Below are 25114 nucleotides of genomic sequence, written 5' to 3'. Positions count from 1 at the left end.
TGAAATTTCTGGAAAAATCCCTGAAGCAGTTCTGGAGAAATGGCTGAAGGAATCCTCAGAGGAATTGCTAACATAATTTCTTAAGGATGTCCAGGACCAATTTCTGAAGGAATTCGTGAAGAAATTCCTGGGGTAATTCCTGAAGGAATTCTTGGAGCAGTTCCTGGATAAATTCCTGGATAATATCCTGAAGGAATTCCTAGAAGCATTCCTGTGGGAATTGCTGGAGTAATTCATGATGGAATTCCTGGAGGAATCTACAGAGGATTTTTGAAACAATAATTGGATAAATTTCGAGACAAAACTCCCGAGGAATACTGGGAGATTAATATTTCTATGTCTATTATTTTTTAATTTCTGAGAAAAAAATCCCTTGAGAAAATCCTGTGGGAATTTCTAGTGGAATTTCTGGAGGAATTCCTCGATAAATCCTCGCAAAAAAAAGTCCTGAATGAATCCCTGGGAGAACCCTTGAAGACGTTTGTGAAGAAATCCCTGGAGGAATCCCTAAAGAAACTCCTAGAGGAATCCCTGAAAAATTCCTGAAGGTATTCCTTCAGGAACTTCCTGGAAGAATTTCTGGAAAAATCACTAGAGGTTGCTGGGAGAATCCTTAGAGGAACTTCTGGAGGATTTCCTGGAGAATTCTTCGAAAGATTTCCTGGAGAAATCCCTGAAGCAATTCATGAAGAATTCTTAGGAGAAATTCCTGGAGAAATGCTTGGAGGAATTCCTGAAAAAATCCTGAGGATATTCCTAGAAGAATTTCTGAAAAAATCCCCGGAAGATTTTCTGGAATATTCCTGGAAAAATTGTTGATATGATAACTGAATGATGTCCAGGAGCAATTCCTGCATCAATTCCTAGAGAAATTACAGAAGAAATTCCTGAAGAAATTCGTGGGGTAGTTCCTAGAGAATTTCCTGGAGAAGTTCCTGGATAAAATTCTGGAGGTATGCTTGGAGGAATTTCTTGAAATTTTCCTTTGGAAATTGCTGAGGCTATCCTTGAAGGAGTTCTTGAAAGAATCTCTGGAGGAATTCTTGTAAAAATTACTGGATGAATTTCTGAGGAACTATGGGAGAAATTTCTGAAAAAAAAATCCCCCAGAAATTCCTGGAAGAGTTTCTAGAGTAATTTCTAGAGAAATCCTCGAATGAACTTCCCCGAGGGAATCCTTTGAGAAATTTGTGGAGAAATCCCAGGAAAAATCCCTGATGAAGTTCCTGGATGAATTTTAGCGGAATTCCTGGAGGCAAATCTGGAAGAATTCTAAGAGGAATTCCTGGAAAAATTCCAAAAGGAATTCCTAGAGAAAATCCTGGAAGAATATCTGAAGAAATCCTTGAAGGATTTCCTAGAGAAATTCCTGGATGGATTGCTGATATAATTTATGAAGGTATTCCTTGATTGATTCATGGAGTTGTCTCTGAAGAAATTCCTGGAGTAATTTTTGGAGGAGTTTCTAGAAAAGACCTTGGATTAAATTCTGGAGGAATGCCTGCATGCATTTCTGGAAGAATCCCAGGAAGAATTTCTGAAACAATCTCAGAAGAAACTCCTGGAAGAATTCCTGGGAAAATCCTGGAGGAATTTCTGAAGGAGTTCCAAAAGCAAATTCCGGAGGAATATCTGGTAGAATTCCTGGAGGAATCGCTGAAAAAAATCCTGGAGAAATCTCTGCAAGAATCCAAGAAAGTATCCTTGGGAGAATGCCTAGGAGAATTCCTGGTGGAGTTTTTGGAGGTTTCCCTGAAGTGATTACTGGAGAAATATTTGGAGGAATTGCTGTAAGAGTCTCTGGAACAAAAATCCTTGGAGAAATCTTTTGAAAAATTCCTGGATAAATTTCTGTAGGAATTTCTGGTGGAAATCTTGAAAGAATCCCGGAAGCAGTTTTTGGAGGAAACTCTGGAGGAGAAATTCTTGTATGAATTCTTGGTGGGATCTCTGGATTATATGCTAGAGGAATGCCTGTAGGATTTCTTGAAGGAATCTCCAGAGGAACTCCTGGAGAAATCTCTAGTGGAATTTCTGGTGGAATTTCTGAAGGAATCTCTAGATGAATTCATGGAGAAATTTTTAGAAAAATTCCTGCAGGAATTCATTGTGGAATCCCTGGAAAAAATCCTAGAGAAATTCCTGAAGAAATTCTTGGATGAGTTTTTTAAGGAATACGTAGAGGAATACCAGGAATAATTCCTGAAGAAATCGCAGATGGAATTGTCGGCGAAATTCTGCAGCAATCCTAAGAAGAGTTCTTGAAGAAGAATAAGGAATTCCTTAGGAAACTTGGCAAAGCTTTCTCAATAAATTCCTGGAAAAATTTCTGTAAAAAAATATGGAGTAATCCATGTCTGCAAAATTTTTGGACGAATTATTGTTGGAATCTTTGGATGGATTCCCAAAATAAAGTTTTGTTCAGTATTATGAGGAACTCTTGGATTAATTTTTAGCTAATCTAGTAAAATTTCCTGTATAAAGTTTTCTGGAAGATATTCCTGCTGAAATACTTAGAATCGTTCCAGATTGAATTGGAGCAATCTCCAGTGGAATTCTTGAATGAATATATGAAGAAATCCCTGAAAAAACCTCTGAATGAACAGAAAACCTAAAATTAATTCTATTGACATTCCTTTAGAAATGGAGAAATTCCCTGGAGAAATTCCTGGAGTAATCCTGGAAAAAAGCATCCCAAGAGAAATTCCCAGAGGAATGTCTGGTGAAACTCATAGAGGAATTCTTGAAAAATTCTCTAAAGCAATCCATGATGAAATCAGTGAAGTAAGGATTCTGGAGGAATTCTTCGATGTATCCTTGCAGAAGTCTCTGTTAAAATTTCTGAAGGAATCGTGGGAGGTATTCTTGAAGCATTTCTTGGAACAAGCCTTGAAACAATCACTGTTGGAACCCAGCAAGATGCCCATGGAAGAATTTACCAAGGAGAAACTCCTGGAGAAGTCCCTTGAGAAATTTCTAAAGGAATCCCTGAAGAAGTTCCTGAATAAATGCCTAAAGGAATTTCTGAAGGTGTCCTTGAAAGAATTCGTGAAGAAATCCCAGGAATTTCGCCTTAAGCATGACGTTTGTTTGAATAGAATACTAGTAAAAATTCGTGTAGCAATAGCACATAACTGCACTCTATAGCAGCATATTAAAATTATTTGGTATGATAAGATTGAGAGAAATACTTGGCAAAATTTCCTGTGGTTCTCGAGTGAAGGTTCGATAAAAACTTTAATATTTAGAATAGTTATTTTTTTCTGGAACTCTGAACGACCCCCCCCCCCCCTGCCCACCTCTGGCTACGCCCACGCAGTTCAATGAATGACAAATTAGCACCAAAGTTATTTGTATCTATCTTAGATCCAGTATTAAAATCTGGATCATCTAATTAATCTTTTTAAAATCGTTTTGCATATTACAATCGTAAATTCACTAACCCTCCACGAAAACCTCATCAATTCTGTTGCTGTCGATTAGTATGGGACTCGCTTGTATGAAAAAAATAAATCCTCGCTCCAGTCGACTTTTTAGATCCCATTTAGGTCGCACGTGAACTGTACAAAATTTCAGCGCAATCGGTGAAACTATAATTTAGCGCAAGCGGTTCAAAGTTTTCATAGGATTTACTATGGGAAAAGTTACACTTTCAAACAAAAAATCTCAGAGGTCGCCTCTTGTCTCCTTAATTCATATCGATCAATGTTTCTTGTAGAAAAATCATTTATGAAACATTCCTTCGAAGACCGCAAAACAATTGGATGCTTGTGGAAAAAGTTATTGATTTATTACCGATTAGTGATCTAACGAACGGCTTTTTGTTTTGTTTTATCAGCAGCACTGCTGCTGCCGTTGTTGCACGGGGTGGCGGGAGGCATCACCACCCCCAGAAACAGCAGCAGCCAAGGCAGCTGCTACAGTGCTGCTGATAAAACAAAACAAAAAGCCGTTCGTTGGATCACTAATCGGTAATAAATCAATAACTTTTTTCACAAGCATCCAATCGTTTTGCGGTCTTCGAAGAAAAGTTTCAAAAATATTTTTTCTACAAGAAACATTGATCGATTTGAATTAAGGAGGCAAAGGGCGACCTCTGGGATTTTTTATCTGAAAGTATAACTTTTCCCATAGTAAATCCTATGAAAACTTTGAACCGCTTGCGCTAAATTATAGTTTCACCGATTGCGCTGAAATTTTGTTCAGTTCATATGGGACCTAAATGGAATCAAAAAAGTTGACTGGAGCGAGAATTTGATGTTTGTCCCATACTACACACTTAGAATAAATTACAGTATTCGGTGAAAAAAATCACCGAAACTGGTCTGTAAACAAGCAAACTACAGTATTACGGCGAAATCGATGAAATTACAGGAGAAAATCGGTGAAATCTAAGAAATCACCGAAGAACCGGTGAAATCAGACAAATTTACAGGAGACCTGTGAATATTTTGCCGAACAGATCGGTGATGGGACTATTTTACCGTACTACTGTAAAATGCGTTTGACAGCCACGTCGGCAGCTTCGAGCATCAGTTCTATTAGAATTTGCGCATCATCTCCAAGCAAGACTCTCTTGTACAGTGGCAGCAAGTGTGGTTCCTGATCAGAAGGTCATGTATTCAATCCCATCATCGACGTTTTTAATGATAATATTGTTTTTTTGTGCTCGCATAAAATCGCCGTAAATTTGTAAAATTCACCGTACGTTCAGTGATATTGAGAATTTATTCATTTGTAAACAAACATACCGAACGTTCTGCGATTTTAACGGTAAATTTGTAAAAAGTACCGAACGTTCCGGTAATTTTGACAGATGCATTTTCCTGAGATTCGCAGTACGTTAGGTGGTTTGAAAAATCACCGAACTTTTTACCGTACGTTCAGCTGTTGAGATTACGGTAAAATTTTACCGTAATCCGTCATTTTTTCTAAGTGTGTACTGTCGATAGGATAAGTAGATCAAATAAGGAAACATTTCCAACGAAACTCAAGCGTTAGTCCACAGCCAAAGCAAATGTTGACACAGTCAAGTGCCACTGGAGCGGAAAAGCTCACGTCTGACCACGACGAACGACCGACCAACTTGAATCTGAGACCATATAAGAAGCAGTACATCTCTGATAATGTCACAATAATGAATGCACCAGGCGATTGGAATATCGCCCAGCCAGCTGGCGAATGCACCGCACTGCATTCAATTTACTTCCTTGACCGGGGATGCTCCGTCGTCGCTTTATGTACCTACCTAGTAGGAGCGTGCGAATGTCCTGTTTGACCGAGCCGTCCATCCTGATCGAATCGTGACACGATAGATAGCCGTTAATTGTGTCAACCGGACAATGCTGTTGAATGGTCCACTAGAGCGCAAACTGCTACCGTCCGTCCGTCCGCCCACCCGTCTAGAGCCGACCTACTGATACCGCCCACCCCCACTTCCCCAAGGAACACTTGAGCGGGAAAATGTAGGAAGGGCCCCATCGGAAGGCGTTGAGTGAAAAGTGGATGTCACGAGTCATGTCAATGTGATAAATGTGTGCGCCATTGACGGTGTTGCTTCTATTGGTCCGGTTGCTCGCTGCTGGCCTTGCTCTCTCTTTATGAATCGTTTACGGTTCGCTGGAAATTGCAACATCACAAAATGAATTGCCTTGTTTCCTCTGTTGCTGTAACTGTTGATATGCGACACTAATGTTCAAGGTCTGAGCTGAGAAAGTATCCGCTGACATGTTGGTTGGTTAGACCGTTGGGAATGATCTACAGAAATGTAATTCAACATGCTATGCTGGGAAGAATACCTAAGCAGCAACAATTGTTCGGAAAAGTGATTCGACAGATCTTCTGAATGCTACTGATATCAAGAAATTTGTGCTACAAGACAGGAGACAAATAACCCTTTTGCTATCAGTTGTTTGCTCTTTGAATGAAGCATAATGCCCAGTGGCACAGCCGAAAATATTTCCTGACAGCTGCGGCGGGAATCGAACTAGTGCTCTCTAGCATGATGACCAATTGTAAGTATCATCTGGCAGGATCTTTTACCCTTTTTGCAATAAATATGAATTTGCAGCTTTGAGCTTTGAGTTCTACCAAGAACATTAGGAAGACTGCTGAAAAATCTCCGAAAAGTTATCTCCGTCTTCAAAAATCTCAAAGAATGTAGTCCTCGGTAATAGACGTAGAACACGGCGATGATTACGATTGCATTCCTTTTCTAATCGGGTTACATTGTCACTCAAACATTGTTTTCTCAAATATATTTTTATGTGTTGGTTTAAAAAAAAAAACTTTGTTCTAGATATTTTTAAAGCATTCAATTGCGCACCTTTTTGCCGAAGACATCATACCTGTATTTTGTATATTCTTGAAGTTATGGCCATTTTTTGATGAAAAATGACATATTTTCAAAAATTAATTAAGCGCTTTAAACAAAAAAAACACTTCTTTTATTTTTTCACCATCGAACAATGAAAGTGAGATCTTTTGAATGGATTTAAAAGATTGAAAATCGGTTTGCGCCATTCTGAAATATTTACATGTAAGAAAAGCGATTTTTTAAGAGAAAATCTTGCATAACTTTCTTATTTCTAGAGATATAACATTGCCCTCCTCGGAGAAAAAGTGTAAAATCAAAAGATCTAAAAGTGCTCGGAACAACGTTTTTGCGAGAAATGTCCCTATGAAAAGTTATAAGCAAAAAACTGATTTTTTAAGGTCCACCCTAACATCCAAGCTTCAAAAAATCATAACTCGTCAACCGTAATAGTTAGGAGGTTGGTTTCTTCGGCAAAGTTGCTCCAAATTAATTGTTCTAAAACTTTGTAGAACATTGTATAGGTGTATTTGGAAAAACAAAAAAGTTGATATACAAATCTTTTAAACCATTTGGACCACCCTAATTTCAATTTATTGACTAAATAGGACACAAATTTTGGAAAAACTTTCCCAAAGACACTATATAGCTAAAATCAATAGTTTCGCCGTAAATAATTTTGTCTAGCTAGATTCGGACCTGGGACCATTGTGCATCCGTGTGGATTACCACCTTTGGCTCTTCCTTCGGGGAGTGACCGAGCTTCTGGTTTCCAGACAGCTCAAGCAGGATGCCTAGGATGTGGCGGGGTTTCAACAGTGGGCTCTGTTGGATCTCCATAAAAAGCCACACATCCGCAAGCAACTCTGTACAAGCGACCTGGCACCGCTTCCAAAGTGTCTTAGCCCAAATACTCGGAGTGCTAACCGGCACATCAGGATCGATGCCAGTAACATCCTGATTATGGCATACTGGTCAACGCAAACGACAATGGACTATGGATTACGGATAGGATGACGACGATGGGCTGACATTCGTGCCATTCTGCTCCCTGAGTAAGGAAGGGTGACACCTACTTGAAACGGCGAGTGGGCTAATGGTGCGTCTGCCTCCGTCCCGGTAAAACCTTGGCAGGCCTCCGGATACGTTCTTCATCTGTCCATCAATTTTGATGGGTACTAGGCTCGGATGTAACACTCCCGACTTACGCTGATCTGGCTCTGAACACGGACCCCATGAAGGTACGTGTTCAACCCTCGCTTGGCCTCCCTGATTCATAGACAACCAAGAGATCATGAAAGCGACTACGTGCAGCAGGTGGAGATAGCGGCTTGGAGGGGGGACCCAACAACATGGAAGGAGAAAACAAGAATAACAGCGGAAAGGTGGCGAATCCGTTCGCCAGAGGAGGATTGATGAGGTCTCCTCAGCAAAGAGAAGAAGCGGAACAGCAACAAGAAGCGTTCTTGCAGCGAAGCGCGGTACACGAACATAACCACAGTGTACAACAGGAGCAACAGCAGCAGCAGCAAATGGTGGCCCAAGTGCAACAGCAGCAGCTGCCGACGAATAGTGGATGGGGCGTGCCCCAGCAACATCCGAAGGTTCCAGTGGCGAAGAACTGGGTGGAAGAGCTCCACGAATTCGTCGACAAGAAACACAATGTGCACAAGGACATCAAAGAGCTGGTGTTAAAGATCCGGAGAGCTCTCGGATCAGCCGTCAAGGAGTGGACCAACGTGTTGCAGAGAGCGGAAATAGCCGAAAGCGAATTGGCATCGACGAAAAACGCTCTCGCTGATAAAACGCTGCCACAGCAAACACCGAGAACAGTCCCGGGAAACCTCGGCAAGAAGGAGAAACTAGCGCGAACGGAAAACACACCGATGTCTGCGACAAAGAGACACCGATCCTCTCCAGGAGATGAAAGGCCAGGAGGCTCTAAAAGGCAGAGAGACAATCTGCGCAAGCGATTGGCCGCCGCAGAGGCAGAACAGGTCGGTGTCGGCAACAGAGAGACCCAGTGGCAGACTGTGCAAAGAAAGGGCAAGGCAAAGCAGACGAACGCAGGCGCAAGACCAAAAGCAATTAGGAGAAGCGTTAAAAAGAAAGGCGAAGCGATTGTGGTGAAGACCCGTGAGGAAAGTTACCTTGATGTTCTTCGTACCATAAGAACGGCTCCGGAGCTTAAGGACTTCGGCGCGGACGTACAAAAAGTCAGGCGCACACGGTCTGGAGAAATGATCTTCGAGCTGAAAAAGGACTCGAAGAACAAGAGCTCTTCATATAAGGAGCTTGCAGCGAGCGTCGTGGGAGACACTGCGCAGGTCCGAGCTGTTACGCCAGAAGTGGTTCTGCAATGCGTCGACATAGACGAGATTACTACGGCGGAAGAAGTAAAAACTGCAATTAAGGAGCAAATGGAGATAGGAGACGTTGAAATGTCAGTCCGACTAAGAAGGGGACCTTCCGGGACGCAGGTTGCGTCTATCAAGCTCCCGGTGGATGCTGCCGACAAGGCGCTGCGAATTGGCAAAGTGAAAGTCGGGTTTTCAGAATGCTCACTGCGGGTTTCTCAGCAACCGGAGATATGCTTCAGATGCCAAGAGTTTGGACATCTGGCACGGAACTGCCGAGGACCAGATAGATCGAAACTGTGCAGGAGATGCGGAGATGAAGGTCATAAAGCACAAGAGTGTAAGAAGCCACCAAAGTGCATCATCTGTGAAAATGAGGGGCGCAGGGACCACTTTACTGGTGGCCCAAAATGTCCAACATTCAAACAGGCGGTGTCCGGTAAATCGCAGTGGAGGTAGTGCAAATAAATCTCAACCACTGTGATACCGCGCAGCAATTGCTGTGCCAATCCACGAAGGAAGCGAAGTGCGACGTAGCAATCATCTCGGATCCGCACCGTATCCCATCCGGAAATGGTAACTGGGTAGCAGATGAAGCTGGAACCGCTGCGATTTGGACGGTTGGAAGATATCCCCTGCAGGAAGTGGTGTATCACGCGATAGAGGGTTTCGTTATAGCCAAGGTTAACGGCGTCTACATATGTAGCTGCTATGCACCTCCACGCTGGACGATAGAGCGGTTCAATCAGGTGCTGGACCGAATATTGGAGAAACTTGGCGACAGGAGGCCAGTCATCATTGCCGGCGATTTTAATGCCTGGGCAGTTGAGTGGGGTAGCCGCCTCACAAACCCCAGAGGATGGAGCCTGCTGGAAACAGTATCCAGACTGAACTTAGTTCTAGCCAACGAAGGATCCACAAGCACCTATCGAAGAGAAGGCAGAGAGTCTATCATCGACGTAACGTTCTGTAGTCCGACTGTAGTGAGAAGCATGAATTGGAGAGTCTGCGAAGATTATACGCATAGTGATCACCAAGCGATCCGATACCGTCTTGGAGAACGGGTACAGACGACGGCACGTGGGGATGATTCCAAAGGGCGGAAGTGGAGAACAGAAGCATTCGATGAAGACGTGTTCGCAGAAGTGCTTCGGTATGAACGCAATATGCTGAACCTGAGTCCGGATGAACTGGTTTCGGTTCTCGTTCGAGCTTGCGATGCAACTATGCCGAGGAAGATACAGCCGCGGGACGTCCGCCGACCAGTCTACTGGTGGAATGGGAGGATCGCCGAACTCCGTCGGAACTGTCTTCGAGCTAGGAGAAGAATGCAACGGGCTCACACTGATGAGCAAAGGGAAGAGCGCAGACCTTTGTTTAGGGCGGCAAGAGCGGCCCTCAAAAAAGGCATCAAGCTCAGCAAAGCAGCTTGCATGCAGGAACTCTGCCGTAATGCGGACGCAAATCCATGGGGAGATGCCTACAGAGTAGCTATGTCAAGGATAAAAGGCCCAGCGACCCCACCCGAGAGGTGTCCAGAAAAGCTGAAAGCCATAGTAGACGGACTGTTCCCTCAGCACGAGCCAACGGTCTGGCCTCCCACGCCGTATGAGGAAGTCGCCGCTGATATGGAGGAATCCCGTATTTCCAACCAGGAGCTCATCACGGTAGCGAAGAGCTTAAAACCCAAGAAAGCGCCAGGACTAGATGGTGTCTCCAACTTGGTTCTGAAAACAGCAATCCAACAAAACCCGGATATGTTTCGAACCACATTGCAGAAGTGTATCGACGACGGAAACTTCCCCGATCGTTGGAAGCGGCAGAAATTGGTTCTGCTGCCGAAGCCGGGCAAGCCATCCGAAGATCCATCGGCGTATAGTCCTATATGTCTGCTGGACACGACTGGAAAACTTCTGGAGAAGGTGATCTCCAACAGACTCGGAAATTACACAGAAGGCGAGAACGGACTATCGAGGATGCAGTTCGGGTTCCGAAGAAGAAGGTGTACAGTTGACGCTATCCGGCTAGTTGTCCAAGCAGCCGATGCTGCCATGAAGCAAAAGAGAAGAGGAAATCGCTATTGTGCGGTCGTCACTCTAGACGTGAAAAATGCATTCAACAGCGCTAGTTGGGAAGCAATAGCTAGATCCCTACACCGGATGAGGGTTCCCGAGTATCTCTGCAGAATACTGAAGAGCTACTTTCAGAACCGGACGTTGGTCTACGAAACGCGTGAGGGACAGAAGAGTGTAGGCATAACAGCGGGTGTTCCTCAAGGCTCTATCCTGGGCCCGATGCTGTGGAACGCGATGTACGACGAATTGCTGCAGTTAAGCTTACCAAGAGGAGTGCAGATTGTTGGGTTCGCGGATGACGTCGTGCTCATAGTAATCGGTGAGTCGCTGAACGAAGTGGGCCTCGGCGGCGATAGAAATGGTCGAAAACTGGATGTGCGAGAGGAAGCTGGCGTTAGCTCATCACAAAACCGAAGTGCTGATGATCAGCAACCGAAAGGCGGTACAGCATGCTAAAGTTTCAGTCGGAGAACTCACCATCGACTCGAGACGAGAAGTGAAGCATCTTGGGGTGTTGACCGGCTAAACTTCAACAGTCATGTTGACTACGCCTGCGAGAAAGCGGCCAAAGCAATCGCAGCGTTGACCAGGATCATGTCAAACAGATCGGCAGTCAGTAGCGGTACGAGGAGACTCCTTGCCAGCGTGTCGACGTCGGTACTTCGGTACGGCGCTCCTGTCTGGGAAGCTGGACAGCTATCGAAGAGGAACCTGGCGCAGCTGAATAGCACATACAGGCTGATGGCTATGAGAGTAGCCAGTGCATACCGAACCATATCCACGGAAGCGGTCTGCATCATAGTGGGAATGATCCCCATAAAAATCGTACTGGAAGAAGACTGCGAATGTTACAACCGCCGAGGAACGACAGGATCCCGCAAGAATGCGAGAGCTGACTCGATGAGAAAGTGTCAGCTGGACTGGGATAGCGCCGGAAACGGAAGATGGACCCATCGGCTCATTCCAAACGTTTCGGTATGGGTGGACAGAAAACACGGAGAAGTTAACTTCCATCTGACACAGTTCCTGTCAGGCCATGGTTGCTTTAGGAAGTATCTGCACCGATTCGGCCACGCAGAGTCCCCACTTTGCCCGGCCTGTCCGAACGAGGAGGAGACACCGGAGCACGTGGTATTCTACTGCCCACGGTTCATGGCGGAACGTAGCGAGATGCAAGCGAGTAGCGTTGGCAATCTGAACGCGAACAACATCATTACGGAGATGTGCTAGAACGAAGTTACGTGGAGCGCGGTGAATAGGTCAGTTGTACAGATCATGTCGTCGTTGCAGCGAAAATGGCGGGAGGATCAGAGGATGGCTGATCGCGAACGGAGTAGGCATGATCCATCGTCGGGGACATGACCGAGTAGTTCGTGGCGTAGTACCGGTTTTGAGTCGTCGGGGCGCTGGTGAACCGGAAGCCAACCACCAACCGGAATCGCCAGACCGACCTCGGCACTTCACTGGTCGGGATTTTCGGTGTCGGGAGAACTTCCCCTGCCGGGGTTATCTCTGTCGGAGTAGGCTAGGTCCACCGCCGGGGACTAGACCGAGTAGTTCCGCGTAAAAAGCGTCGTCGGGGCGCCTGTGAACCGGAAGCCGACCTCAACCGGAATCGCAGAACCGACCTCGGCACCTACCCGGGAAGTTCGGTTTCGGAAGATCTTCCACTGTCGGGGAACTCTTCGTCGGAGTAGGATAGATTCACCGCCGGGGACTACCCGAGTAGTACGCGAGAGTGCTAAAGGCTACATGGTCGCTTCCAGAAGACCTGTTTTATCAGCGGAGTAGAGAACTGCATGAGGAGTGTTAGTAACCGTAATCAATCGCTAAATGGCGAACAAATTAGTACTAAGACATTACTAACTGGAGCTAAATGGCTCGGCATGTGGCATGGTAAATGTGGCTAACACAGTAGAAGGTTGCTAAATGGCAACTGTTTATTCAAAATAGAATAACAAATTACACGGGAGCCAAACGGCTCAGTACGAAGACTAGAATAACGAATTGGTGATGGTGCACAAGGCACATAACGCCTCCCCTCCGAAGAAATACTGCATGGTGGTACCGGAGGGGAATTTAAGGTGGAGGTGAACTAGGAGAGTGTTTTTAGTGGGTAGGCGCACATTCGAATCCACACAGCGTCTTTAGAAGATTTTTGGACTCCTAGAATAAAAAAAACACACACACACACACACACACACACACACACACACACACACACATACAGACATTTGCTCAGTTCGTCGAGCTGAGTTCATTGGTATATGAGACTCGGCCCTCCGGGCCTCAGATCGAAAGTCGGTTTTTCGAGCGATATTTATACCCTTCTTATGGGTGTAAGAAGGGTAAAAATATGAATTAGATAAACGAAACCAATTTATTTGGACGTGGCCAGAAATTTACTGTGCGAGGGATTTTCAACAATCAATTCTTTTTATTTTACACTCACATTTCGTAAACAATGATGCCACACGGTGCCAAAAAATTCATTACTGAATTTTCTTTGATTTTTCTTCATAAATGATTAGTATTGAGGCTATACATTCATAATCGGAAGACTACATTTTTTTTTAATTCTTCAATCACTAAACCTAATTTACAGCTCTATTGTTTACTAGGGCACTGCGTGAGCGATTCTAATTGGAAGCTGTATTTACACTTTGTACAGCGGCCAAATGTATTCTATTCTAAAAAGAGACGAACCAGCCAAGGGTTGAAAGTCTCTTTAATAAAGACAAATCAATCAATCAATCTATTCTAATTCTACTACATCGAACTGGTTGCCGTTGCGCTGCTTTCACTTTCTATCCTATCATGCTAGAATGATGAGCCCGAGGATATTGATGTGTGGCTTGTTCCTGTTTCCCGTTCGATTATGGTTTGCCGTTCGCCAATGTCCAAGTATCGGGGTCCATTTGAGCCATGGGCTCAGAAGAGGGTCAGTATCAGCTGCTCTTAGGGGAAAAAGAACAACTGACAAAAATGCTGGGGCTGGGATCGAACCCATAACCATCTGCTTATAAAGCAAATGTATGACCAATCGCGCCACGAGCTCTGGCTAGGTCGCGTACTTTTTAGTGGTTTGAAAATTCTCATTGTCTTCAGCTTCAGGTGCCGTGTTTTAAAGGTTAGTGACCAAAATGGGATTTCTTTTTTAAGATTTCAGAAAATTTGCCTGTTAGAGATTAACACCATAAGCATAAATTGGTTAACGTCAAATGGACGAAAATGAGGCTTGAAGTTGAAAAACACTTTCGCATGCATAAATTGAGGTTTTAGAGTACATGAACCCTACCTATGAAAAAAATCATTCAGTTTTGTAAACCCTCGTACCAATTTGTACGATAATAATAAAAAATCCCCTGCAGTCGGTCATCAAGTGCGGGCCTTAGCATGGAGCTGATAAATTTTCCCAGCAATGGTTCATTACAGTTACCCAAATTGAAATTGATGGAAAAAAGCATAATCACATGCAAAAATAAAAACATAGAATAGGAGCGCAAAATGTCTCGTTACCAAAATTTCCACCAAACATCATGAATTCCCAAAACAGCCACAAAATAATCAACTGAAACCCCCCTCTAACAGGCAGTAAACCATTCCAAGATCACGTCCCAATAATCCCAAATTCATTGTCTTTTATTAGTGAGTTTCGCTCCCCGATCTGCTTCCCATCCCACCACCACCACCACCCACCGAAACGGAAATGGACCGGGAGAAAGCTTCCACATGTGGCTGCTGGCTGACTCCCTTACCATATTTCGGAGGCTTACAACTGATGTCGTTGGCGTTGGTGGTTACCAGCGACGCATCGCTGCGAGCTTCGCCGACTCCGGAAAATCATTATGAATATTTTGCCTCGCCTGTCTCCGTCCGGGATGAAGTCAAGTCTGCTCGGCGGCTGATTGCCATAATCGTCTATTAGTAGTATGACTGTGCGCTGAAACCGAGAAGACGATGACGACGACACCACGCCATGCCATTCGCAACGCAACGAGCTTGGGCCTCGCTAGCTATGTACGGAGCTGGTGGATGAGATGGCATATTCCTCCCTTTTCCGTGACTTTGTGGTTTTTCTTGTTCTGTGCGAGCGGGGCGGGCGAAGATGACTCGCACTCACGGAATCGGTAATCCTTGCTACTACTAGTTGTGTGCGCAGGGAAAAAGCGTGGAAACATGCGGGACTTTTTGGCGCTGGAACGTTCAGACACAGAAACACACATACCGAGCACATGGTAGAGCGAATTTCAGTTCAACCGCGTAAAGACACATAATTCTGGAAGGGGTGATGGGGGTTACTTGAAACCGAGACACATAATAAGGAAGCATGCAAGCTCAAGATATTTGATTGTGCTTTAAGGTCGTGGAAGGATATGATTTTTTGGTCCAATATGTTTTCTTAGGGAAAATCCATAAAACTATAAAAGAAGTTCCAGATAGAGTTGTTAGGACATCTGAAGCCTTACTTCGGATCATTTTTTCAGCATTTTCGTAAGATTAACCACTTTCTATTCAATGGTATGAAACCAATCTCTTAAAGGTAAATGTAGATTTTGCTACAGGTAAAAATACATTAATAAAACACAACACATTTCGTTAAGCCTTATTTATTATAGCACACATTTAACTTCTTGGTCTGGGTTAAATTACACGAGAAAATGTACTACAATCTGCTCTTGCAGCCAAAACAGATGTTGTCCAGTAATTATTTTTGCTCCAATTCTAATGTTACTGACACCACTGGATCAGCAAATAGCGAATGTGCGACCGGGCACTCACTCGACGATATCACCGTCAAAACATCAAATGCCAATGACTTGCAAAAAGAAACACAAAGTGAGCAGTAAAGATCTATTGCAAATGATTTCTATTACGAATTATTCTAAATTCATGAGAGTTTGCTACTTAAATTATCGATTGGTTATTCACATAATGGTAAAAACTGAATTACTAAATTTGCCGTGATGTGGTAAGTCGCTTAGTTCTTGAACTCGATATTGTATTAAATACTAATGTATAACATCTCTAGGTAGACCGATTATTCGCAACCGTTAGATATATTATTAATTATGCTATGTGCTATGAAATTCTACTAAAGCACTGAAATGTAAGTATTGAATCCTAAATTGATTGAACCTTTTTTTTAACACGATAAATAAAATTGCAGTTTTGAAGCTGTCATCACAACTATCAAAATTCGGTGTTATTAATCTACATAGCCGTAACATCTAACAAGAGTCCATCTAGAAGTAATTTCGTGAGTGTTTTCGTTTTATTAAATGCTGAATTTCGCTAACTTTTTTCTCAAAAAAAAAAAAAAAACGTCAAGAAGTCTACAACCCAACACAAAATAACCTGGATGAACATGCACTTACAAATTTCTTCAGATTTTCCGATTGTTTCTAACTCTGGAGTTCCAATGAAATGTCCTAAATACATTTTGCAAAAGAAAAATACCGCTACCACGAACATACATGAACTACTCCATATAAGGAACATATAGCTGTCGGTCGGTCCAAAAAGTTTTCATAAAGAAAAATTCCATTACTTCTTATGACATTGACTATATGACTGTGATGCGATACACACATTCAAAATGCTCATTAGCAGAGGAATCTCTTAGTTACTAACTTTGGAAGTGCTTACAGAACACTAAGGATGGGAAGCAGGCTTTGTCTTTGTTGAAATAATACGCCAAGAAGAAGAAGAATGCACTCTAAGTTGGACTGGAGAAGTAACAACAGCCACATCAACATCCTCGTGCTCCTCATTCTATCACGGATAGAATAGTCAATTATGTGACCATGAATAATAAAAACAACTGCATAAGAAAAGGCTATTTCAAAACTTTTTGTTCAAATAATTTCAAGAGGCATTCCAAGAATCCATGTGCAAGGATGGCGTTATTTTTGAAAAGAGAACCGAGCATTTTCTTTTTTGAATACCTCTAGTAAAGGAATAGCTCCAGTAAAAGAATTCCAAAGAATTACTGCAGAAATTATTTCAACGCTTCCTGAAATTGTGCTAGGAAATCAAATGTTGAGAGTAATATCTAAGATATGTATGAACCCATAGACAATTATTTAGAGATTCGCATGTAAAGTACCAAAAATAATCATTGGTATTGTTTTTAAATCTAAGGAGGAATTCCAGATCATCTTCCATCGTCTGCCACCTAAAACGAATGAGTTCGTGGGAAGTTATCAAGCTGGCTTCATCGACGGCCGGTCGACAACTGACCAGATCTTCACCATACGGCAAATCCTCCAGAAATGCCGTGAATTCCAGGTCCCAACGCTCCACCTGTTCAAAGCGGCATAAGTATCGACGGCGCAGAGCTATGGAGAATCATGCACGAGATCGGCTTTCCTGGGAAGCTGACTAGACTGATTAAAGCAACAATGGACGGTGTGCAATACTGCGTAAGGGTTTTGGCTGAACAATCCAGTTCATTCGAATCTCGCCGGAGACTGCGACGAGGTGACGGACTTTCTTGCCCACTCTTCAACATCGCTCTGGAAGGTGTGATGCAATGAGGTTCAACAGCCGGGGAACGATTTTCACATAATCCGGTCAATTTGCGGACGCTATGGACGAAACGCTACAAACGCTAATAAGACCGGTGGTCCTCTATGGACTCGAGACATGGACCATGCTCGAGGAGGACCTGCATGCACTCGGAGTTTTCGAGCGACGTGTGTTAAGGACGATCTTCGGCGGTGTGCACTTTACGGCGAACCCAGCATCCAGAAGGTGGCCAAAGCCGGAAGGATACGATGGGCAGGCAATGTTGCAAAAATGCCGGACAACAACCGTGCAAAGTTGGTGTTCGCGATAGATCCGGTTGGTACAAGAAGGCGTGGAGCGCAGAGAGCACGATGGGCGGATCAGGTGAAGCGTGACTTGGCGAGCATCATCGGGCGTGACCGAGGATGGAGAACGGTAGCCACGAACCGTGGAGAAATATTGTTGATTCAGTTTTATCTTGAATTTGATGTTATATTAAATAAATGAAAATTAATTAGGAGTGCAGATTCCTGAAAGCATCCTTGGAGGGTATTCTACAGAATGTTTTGAAGAAATAGTCTTAAGATTTTTGGAGTATTTCATGGAGTTCCGTATTAATACTTGCAGGAATTTTTTAACAATTATATGAAAAAAAAATCTACAAGCCTTTTTAGAATACATAAAATATTCTTGAAATACTGGTATAATACTGAATAAGTTCAATAGGCATTATTCCAAGGTTTTCTTTGAGACTACTTGAGTCGAGTCAAGTACAAGACACTGAAGACGACCTTACAGTTGAGGTCGAAATACGTATCTGTCAAAGGATGCAAATTCTTAGTGGAATTCAACGGAACCGTACTTAACCCGATTTTCTTTTAAATCAAAACAATCAGTGAAAGAATTTCTTGAGGAACGCTTGTACATATATCTATGGGATGTATACGATTGTCGAAAGACTTATTAAAAAGAGACACCTAACAGAATCATTGACGAAATTATCTTTTAAATCATATGTGATAATCTAAGATTCTGAAAGCATTCCTGCATGACATGCTACACGAAGTTTTGGAAAAAACTTCTAAAGATCTCTCCTTAAAATGAAAAAAAAAAAAAGATCTGAACTGCTCCATGAATTCTTCATGGAATATTTTTTTTGGACAAAGACTTTGCAGGAATTTTGAAAGCATCATCCAAGGGGTCGGACAGCCCGATCTCGTATCAAAATTAGTAAAATATCACAAATATTAATCCTAATATTAAAAATATCATCAGGTATGCTTTGATTTTTAGAATTGTTTACAACTGACACTTATAAAGTTATTCAGCGGTTTGAAAGTAGAGTTATGTAATTAGACTTGGAGCTGTTCAGGAGATGCGGATCAGTAAAGTGACTAATATTCCCGTAGCTGAAATATCCCTCGATTCAATTATCGTATAAAGAACCGATTTCTGCCTTTTAAGTATTATTTAAGTGCCTATTTGGTAGGTACTATTAATAGTAGCTAGGAATGCACAGTTGATGTTTCAAACCTCGCAAACGACCCCCTATGTCCTGGACATGCATGCATAGGCCGATAATATACATAATACTCGACCGGCAAATTAGAATGCAACCTCAACAGATGAGCACAAATTTTCTACGACACTATTCTCACATTTTTCATTCTATTCATCAGCATTGGATTGGGTGGATTTAAGGGAGTCGCTGTATAGGAAATCAAAAAGTCATGTCTACCATTTTCCCTCATTTATTTATTTGCTGCATCAAACTTGTTCAGGGATACTATAAAAAGTAATTATGATCGTAAGACGTGGAAAACCTCCCACACAGAGCAGGTACCAAGGTTCCAACAGGCAGAAATTCGCGGAGTGCTTATCTCACATTATATAACCATTGAACTGAACTTGACCATTTGTCCTGAAAATAATTGAATTGATTAAATGCAGTAATAGATATTGAATCAGACAAACAAATATACTCTCGCAATAACCCTTGCATTCGACCTCTGTGTTTCTGTTGACAGATGTTTGTTGATGGGAAAATATTTTCGGTAATCTAGAGCTGCTTTGATGATATTAAAAATATCAAAAATATCAACCTGATATTAAAACTTTATCACTGAGGTGACCTCCCCCTTGGCATCATCATTATTTACTTGGGAAATAAATTAAAAATTCCTTGAGAAGTTCCTTGAGGAAACCATTGGATTTATCGAAGAATATATGTGGAAGAATTCCTATAGGTATTTTAAGAAAAAAAATCCTTGAAGAATTTTTGGAATAATTCTTGAAAGCATCTTTAGAAAACCTGGAGAAATTAAGAGAAGAACTTCTTTAGAAGTAATTTAAAAAAAACCCTAATTAATCCACCTAGCGGTGATGGCGCCTTTCTTGTGCCTTCGAAACCCCATTTCAATAAAACTCAAGCGAAATGTTGATGTATATCGCACTTTCATACAATTTACAGAAATCCATTTCATGATACCAGAAATCATATCGTTTATCTAACTTTTAATGTTTGAGCCTCAAACTCTTAAGAAAAAGACGCTATCTTGAATTTGAAGCCGCCATTTAGGATTCTTAAGCCATCTTGGATGTTTTGGTCGCCATTTTTGGCATCCAGGCATCTTCCCTACGAAAAATATACTTCATTAAACAGTCGCCATCTTGAATTTGGAGCCGCCATCTTGGATTTCGGACCAACGTCTTTGATATTATAGTCGTAATTTTTGGAATCCATACATCATTCCCATACCAACAATAATGCATTGTTTCAGGACCCTAAAACTCCATTAAACAGCCGCGAGTTTGAATTCAGAATCGCCATCTTAAATTTTAGATCGCCATCTTGGATAACCTGATCGCCATTTTGAACTCTGGAAGTCTTCACCATACCAAATATACCAATATTGCACGGTTTTAGAGCCTAAAACTTCATTAAACAGCCGTTAGAACCTAAATCTCCATCAAACAGCCGCCATATTGAAACTGAAACCACGATCTTGGATTTTAGATCGCATCTTTAACATTCTGGTCGTCCTTTTTTAAATCCGGACATATTCCCCATACCAAATATACCCATATTGCATGGTTTTAGAGCCACCATTTTGGATTTCAGACCGTCATCTTGGATATTCTAGTCACCATTTTAGAAGTCAAACATCTTCCTCATATCAAATATTCCCATATAGCATGCTTTAAGTGCCTAAATATCTATTAAACAGCCGCCATCTTGAATTTTGAGCCGCCACCTTGAACATTTGGCTGCCATCTGAAATTTTTGACCGACATCGTGGAGCGTCTGGTCTCCAGTGTTGATTTCCGCACAGAACTCGTCAACCATGCTGAAGGTTACAAAAATCGCCGCAGTTTGATATATAGCATGATGGGGCTAGTTCAGTTTTATATACGGCTAGTTCTACCGGTGCTGGTCTGGTTCACCGAAATGGTCATAACTCTGGAACGCCTTGGCCGATCTGGACCATTTTTGATAGCAAACAATTCCGGTTCGATTCAAGCTATAATCCGAAAAAACGGCCAATGGGAAGTGCCTTAAAAGTGAGTGAACTTATTTTGTGCACATACATACATACACATACAGGGTGACTGGTAATTCGTGTTACACCCGAAAGGAGGTGAAAGTAGACCATATTTGCAGCAAAAAATTGTTCTACAGGTAGGGTCGGAAATCACTGCTAAGTGAGTTATTCAAAAATTAGTGTTATTAATCTACCCCATCTTTAAACATCTCTAACTCAGAAACTATGAACCGTATAATCAATCTTAGCGCATGGATAGAAAGCCTAAAGCTTTGTCTTTTAATGCTCTTTGGACAGGTAATTGATAAAAAGTCATTTAAGTGCAGAAATTTTGACTTTTATGTAAAAAGTGCCTAAAAATGTACCCCCTTTTCACCTTTTTTGATAGTTTACTCGTGAAAAACGTGATAAATGTGAGAAATGTTCTTCTACAAAACATTCATTTTTTGATACGCTACAAAACTGTCCTTTGGTGCAACATTGTATCTTTCATAGTTTTGTCACAATCTTGAATTCAAAATTTTGTGAAATAAATCAATGTTTTTATTGCAATACTGTCTGGCAACCCTACACGTTTGCTTGCTGTTGGTCGTCGTGCGCATGGCAACGAAGTCCAGCGTCGCGGCGGCGGTCATCGTTTGACAGAGCCAACAGTGAAAGGCAAATTGCGCGCAATGTTTATGAATCAATCTCAAGGCATCCTTTTCTTTGGGTGAAGATTCAATTCGCCTAGATGCCATACACCCAAACCTAGACCCAAACCCACTCACTGGTGGAATTTAGCGAGATCATACCGCTGGGTGGCACCGTTTTAAGGGATATTCAAACCTACGGGCTGAGACTGGGTCCGGGCCGGGGCCGCGGCCGAGACTCGATAGGGCTTTTGTCGCTTCGTTCAATGCTCACCGGGCTATAGCGCCTGCGCACCAGCAATTTATGTTGCGCGAACGCACGCACAGTATGAAGTGGTTGTCATTTATTTTTGTTTTTGTTTCTGCGCACTTTCTGTGTTTGATGTACATTCATCCAGAACTTTCTTTTGTTATTTCTACAGGAATCTGGGATTCCTCCATCTTTTGTTATGATTTCCCTTGGAGTGCTTTCTGGGACTCTCCCGTAGTTCTTTCTGGAAAACCTCTAATGAGATTCTTCTAGGAGTCCTTCCTGGTATTTCTCCAGCTACTCCGTCTGGGTTTTTGTCCTTGAGTTCTACTAAAATTTCTTCTGGGATACTTTCAAGAACTGGTTTAGAATTTTTCTCCAGAAATTCCTCCAGGAGTAGCTTCCCACAGTTTATTTATTTTCAGTTCAACGGGAAGCCCTCCTGAAGTTCCTGAGAGTGAGTCCAGGAGCTCCCCAGGCATTCCTCCAGGGCAACCCCAAAAAATACCAAGGGAATTTCTTTAGAATTAGCCCAAGAATTCCTCCAGCATTTGTAGTAGAACCACCCTAGGATTTTACTGGGAATTTCTCCATTATAACTCTGGAAATTAATTCAGGAGTTCTCCAGCAATAATGCATGCTTCTCTTCAGGATTTTTCCCGAAAATTATTGAAGGACTCATGGGATTTCTTCAGAAATTCCTGCATTAATACCACCAGGACTTCCTCAAGGGATTCCTCCAAAAAATCCTCCACGATGTCAACTAAAAATTCTTCCAGTAGTTCTTCCAGGAATAACTCCAGAAATTCATCTCGAAATTCCTCCAGGAATTTCTCTTCAGGAATTGTGGAAGGGATTTCACAAGACAATTTTTCAATAAATTGCTCCAAGACTTTCTTTAAGAATTCCTGCAAGGGTTTATCTAGGGATTCCTCTGACGATTCCTCTAGATTTTTTTCCACGGTGTCCAGTTATTCCTCCATGAGTTCCTGCAGGAATTCATCCCGCAATTCTATCAGGAAATCCTGCAGGGATTCCTCCAGGAATCCAACCATAAATTCCTCCTGTAATTGCTGCAAGAGATTCTCAAGAGGTTCCTCCAAAGATTCCTCTAGAATTCCTCAAGAAATTCATCCCAGGAAATCATCAAGAAATTCCTCTAGAAATTCCTTCAGTAATTCCTCCAGAAATTCCTTCAGTAATTACTCACAGAGTTCCTCTAGGCAGCATCCATTTATTACGTAAAGCTAACATCGAGATTTTTATGCCCCCCCCTCCCCCCTCCTCCTCTCCTCTTCTTGGCGTAACGTCCTCACTGGGACAAAGCCTGCTTCTCAGCTTAGTGTTCTATGAGCACTTCCACAGTTTTTAACTGAGAGCTTCCTCTGCCAATGACCATTTTGCATGTGTATATCGTGTGGCAGGCACGAAGATACTCTATGCCCAAGGAAGTCAAGGAAATTTCCTTTACGAAAAGATCCTGGACCGACCGGGAATCGAACCCGTCACCCTCAGCATGGTCATGCTGAATACCCGTGCGTTTACCGCCTCGGCTATATGGGCCCCCTCCCCCCTCCGTAACGCTTTTTTTGTATGAAAACCCACAATTTTTGTATGGACCGTAACGCTCGTCCATACTAGAGCTTTACGTAATTTGTGGACGGTGCCCTAGGAATTTCTACAGGGATTCCTTCAAAAATTTCTCCAGAAAGTACTCCAGGCATTTCTCTAAGAATTATTTCTTGAATTGCTCCATAAATTATTCCAGGAATTCCTCCAGAAACTACTTCAGGTACTACTCCAGGAGTTCCTCCAAGAATTCCACCGGAAATTCCTCAAGGAATACCTCCAGAAATTCCATCAGGCAAGTCTTCTTGGAAATACTCCAGGCAGGAAGTCTTCTTGGAAATACTCCAGGCATAACTCCAAGAATTTCTCCGTGAGTTACTCCAGGTATTCCTACAGGATTCTTACAGATGTTTATCCAGGAACTACTGCAAGATGTCCTCCATTTTTTTTCCAGGAATTCCTCCAGTGATTCCTTCATTTATTTTTTTTTCCAGTAAATGCTCCAGAAAATTCTTTAGAGATTCTTTCAGAATTCCTTCCTGTATTTCCTCCAGGAAATCGTCCAGAAATTTCGCCAGTGATTCCTTTAATAAATCTTCTATGGATTCCTCCAAGAGTTCGTACAGAATATCCTCCAGAAATTCCTCCAGACATTCCTCCAGAAAACACTCCAGGAATTCTTCTAAGAATTTCGCCAGTGATTTCTTTCGTCCAGAAATTTCGCCAGTGATTCCTTTAATAAATCTTCTAGGGATTACCCCAGGAATTCCTACAGAATATTCACCAGAAATTCCTCCAGGCATTCCTCCGGGAATTCCTACAAAAAATACTCCAGGAATTCCTCCAGGATTTTCACCAGGAATTACTCCAGGAATTCATCCACGAACTTTTCCAGAAATTCCTCCAGGAATTCCTCCGAAAATTCCTCCAAGAATTCTTTCAGGAATTTTTCCATAAAGTCTTTCAGGATATACTCCATGAATTACTCCAAGAATTGCTTCAGGAATAACTCGAGGAATTCCTCCAAAAGTTCCTCCAAGAATTCCTTCAGGAGTTCTTCCATGAAGTCTTCCAGGAAATACTTCATTAATTACTCCAAGAATTACTTCAGGTATAACTCTAGGAATTCCTCCACGAATTGCTTCAGAAATGATTCCAGAGATTCCTACGGGAATTCTTCCAGGAACTACTTCAGGCTGTCCTCAAAAGAATCCTCCAGGAATTCAACAAGGAAATACTTACGGGATTCCTCCCAGAATTCCTGATAAAAATACCTCAAGGAAATGCTTCAAGAATTTCTTCAGAAAATCCTTAAAGAACTCCTCCAGAAGTGCCTCCAGCCAATCTTTTAGGAATTCCTTCACGATTTTTTTCAGGAACTTCTCCAGATATTGCTTAGGAATATCTCCAGGAATTCGTCTTGAAGAACTATTCCAGAACGTAATCCAGGAGTTACTCCAGGATTTCCTCAAGAAATGTCTCTAGAACTTCCTTCAAGAATTCCTTCGGTTAACTTTCCAGGAATTCCTCCCGGAATTATCTCAGGTACAGTATTCCTTAAAGAGTTACTACAGGGATTCCAGGAATAGCTCCAGAAACTCCGTTAGAATTTACTCCAAGGATTCCTCCAGGAATCACTCCAGTAATTCCTCAAGGTAGGATGTCATCCAGGAATTTCTGTAGGAATTCTTGGAAAAATTTTTGAACGGATTCTTGATTGAAATCTTGAAAGAATTCTTCGGAGAGTTCCCGTAGCAGTTTCTGGAATAATTTCTGGAGGATTTTCAGGGAGAATTCTGGAGTGATTTTTGGGGAAGATCCTGTAGGAATTTCTGGAGGATGTCCTGGGAGAAATCCTAGAAAAGT

General features: G+C 42.4%; 1 protein-coding gene across 1 annotated transcript; it reads left to right on the top strand.

Annotated features, from left to right (window-relative positions):
* Positions 1-7728: 7728 nt before the first annotated feature.
* Positions 7729-11201, top strand: LOC134286986 (uncharacterized). Its single transcript, XM_062848703.1, has 4 exons — positions 7729-9010; positions 9121-10157; positions 10248-10752; positions 11059-11201. Exons 1-4 carry the CDS (start codon positions 7729-7731, stop codon positions 11199-11201), a joined length of 2967 nt encoding a protein of 988 aa, XP_062704687.1.
* The last annotated feature ends 13913 nt before the right edge of the window (positions 11202-25114 follow it).

This window comes from Aedes albopictus, chromosome 2, assembly GCF_035046485.1.
Source record: "Aedes albopictus strain Foshan chromosome 2, AalbF5, whole genome shotgun sequence".
NCBI lineage: Eukaryota > Metazoa > Arthropoda > Insecta > Diptera > Culicidae > Aedes > Aedes albopictus.
Note: the sequence above shows the minus strand (reverse complement) of the source record. Positions and strands in the feature narration are given on the sequence as shown.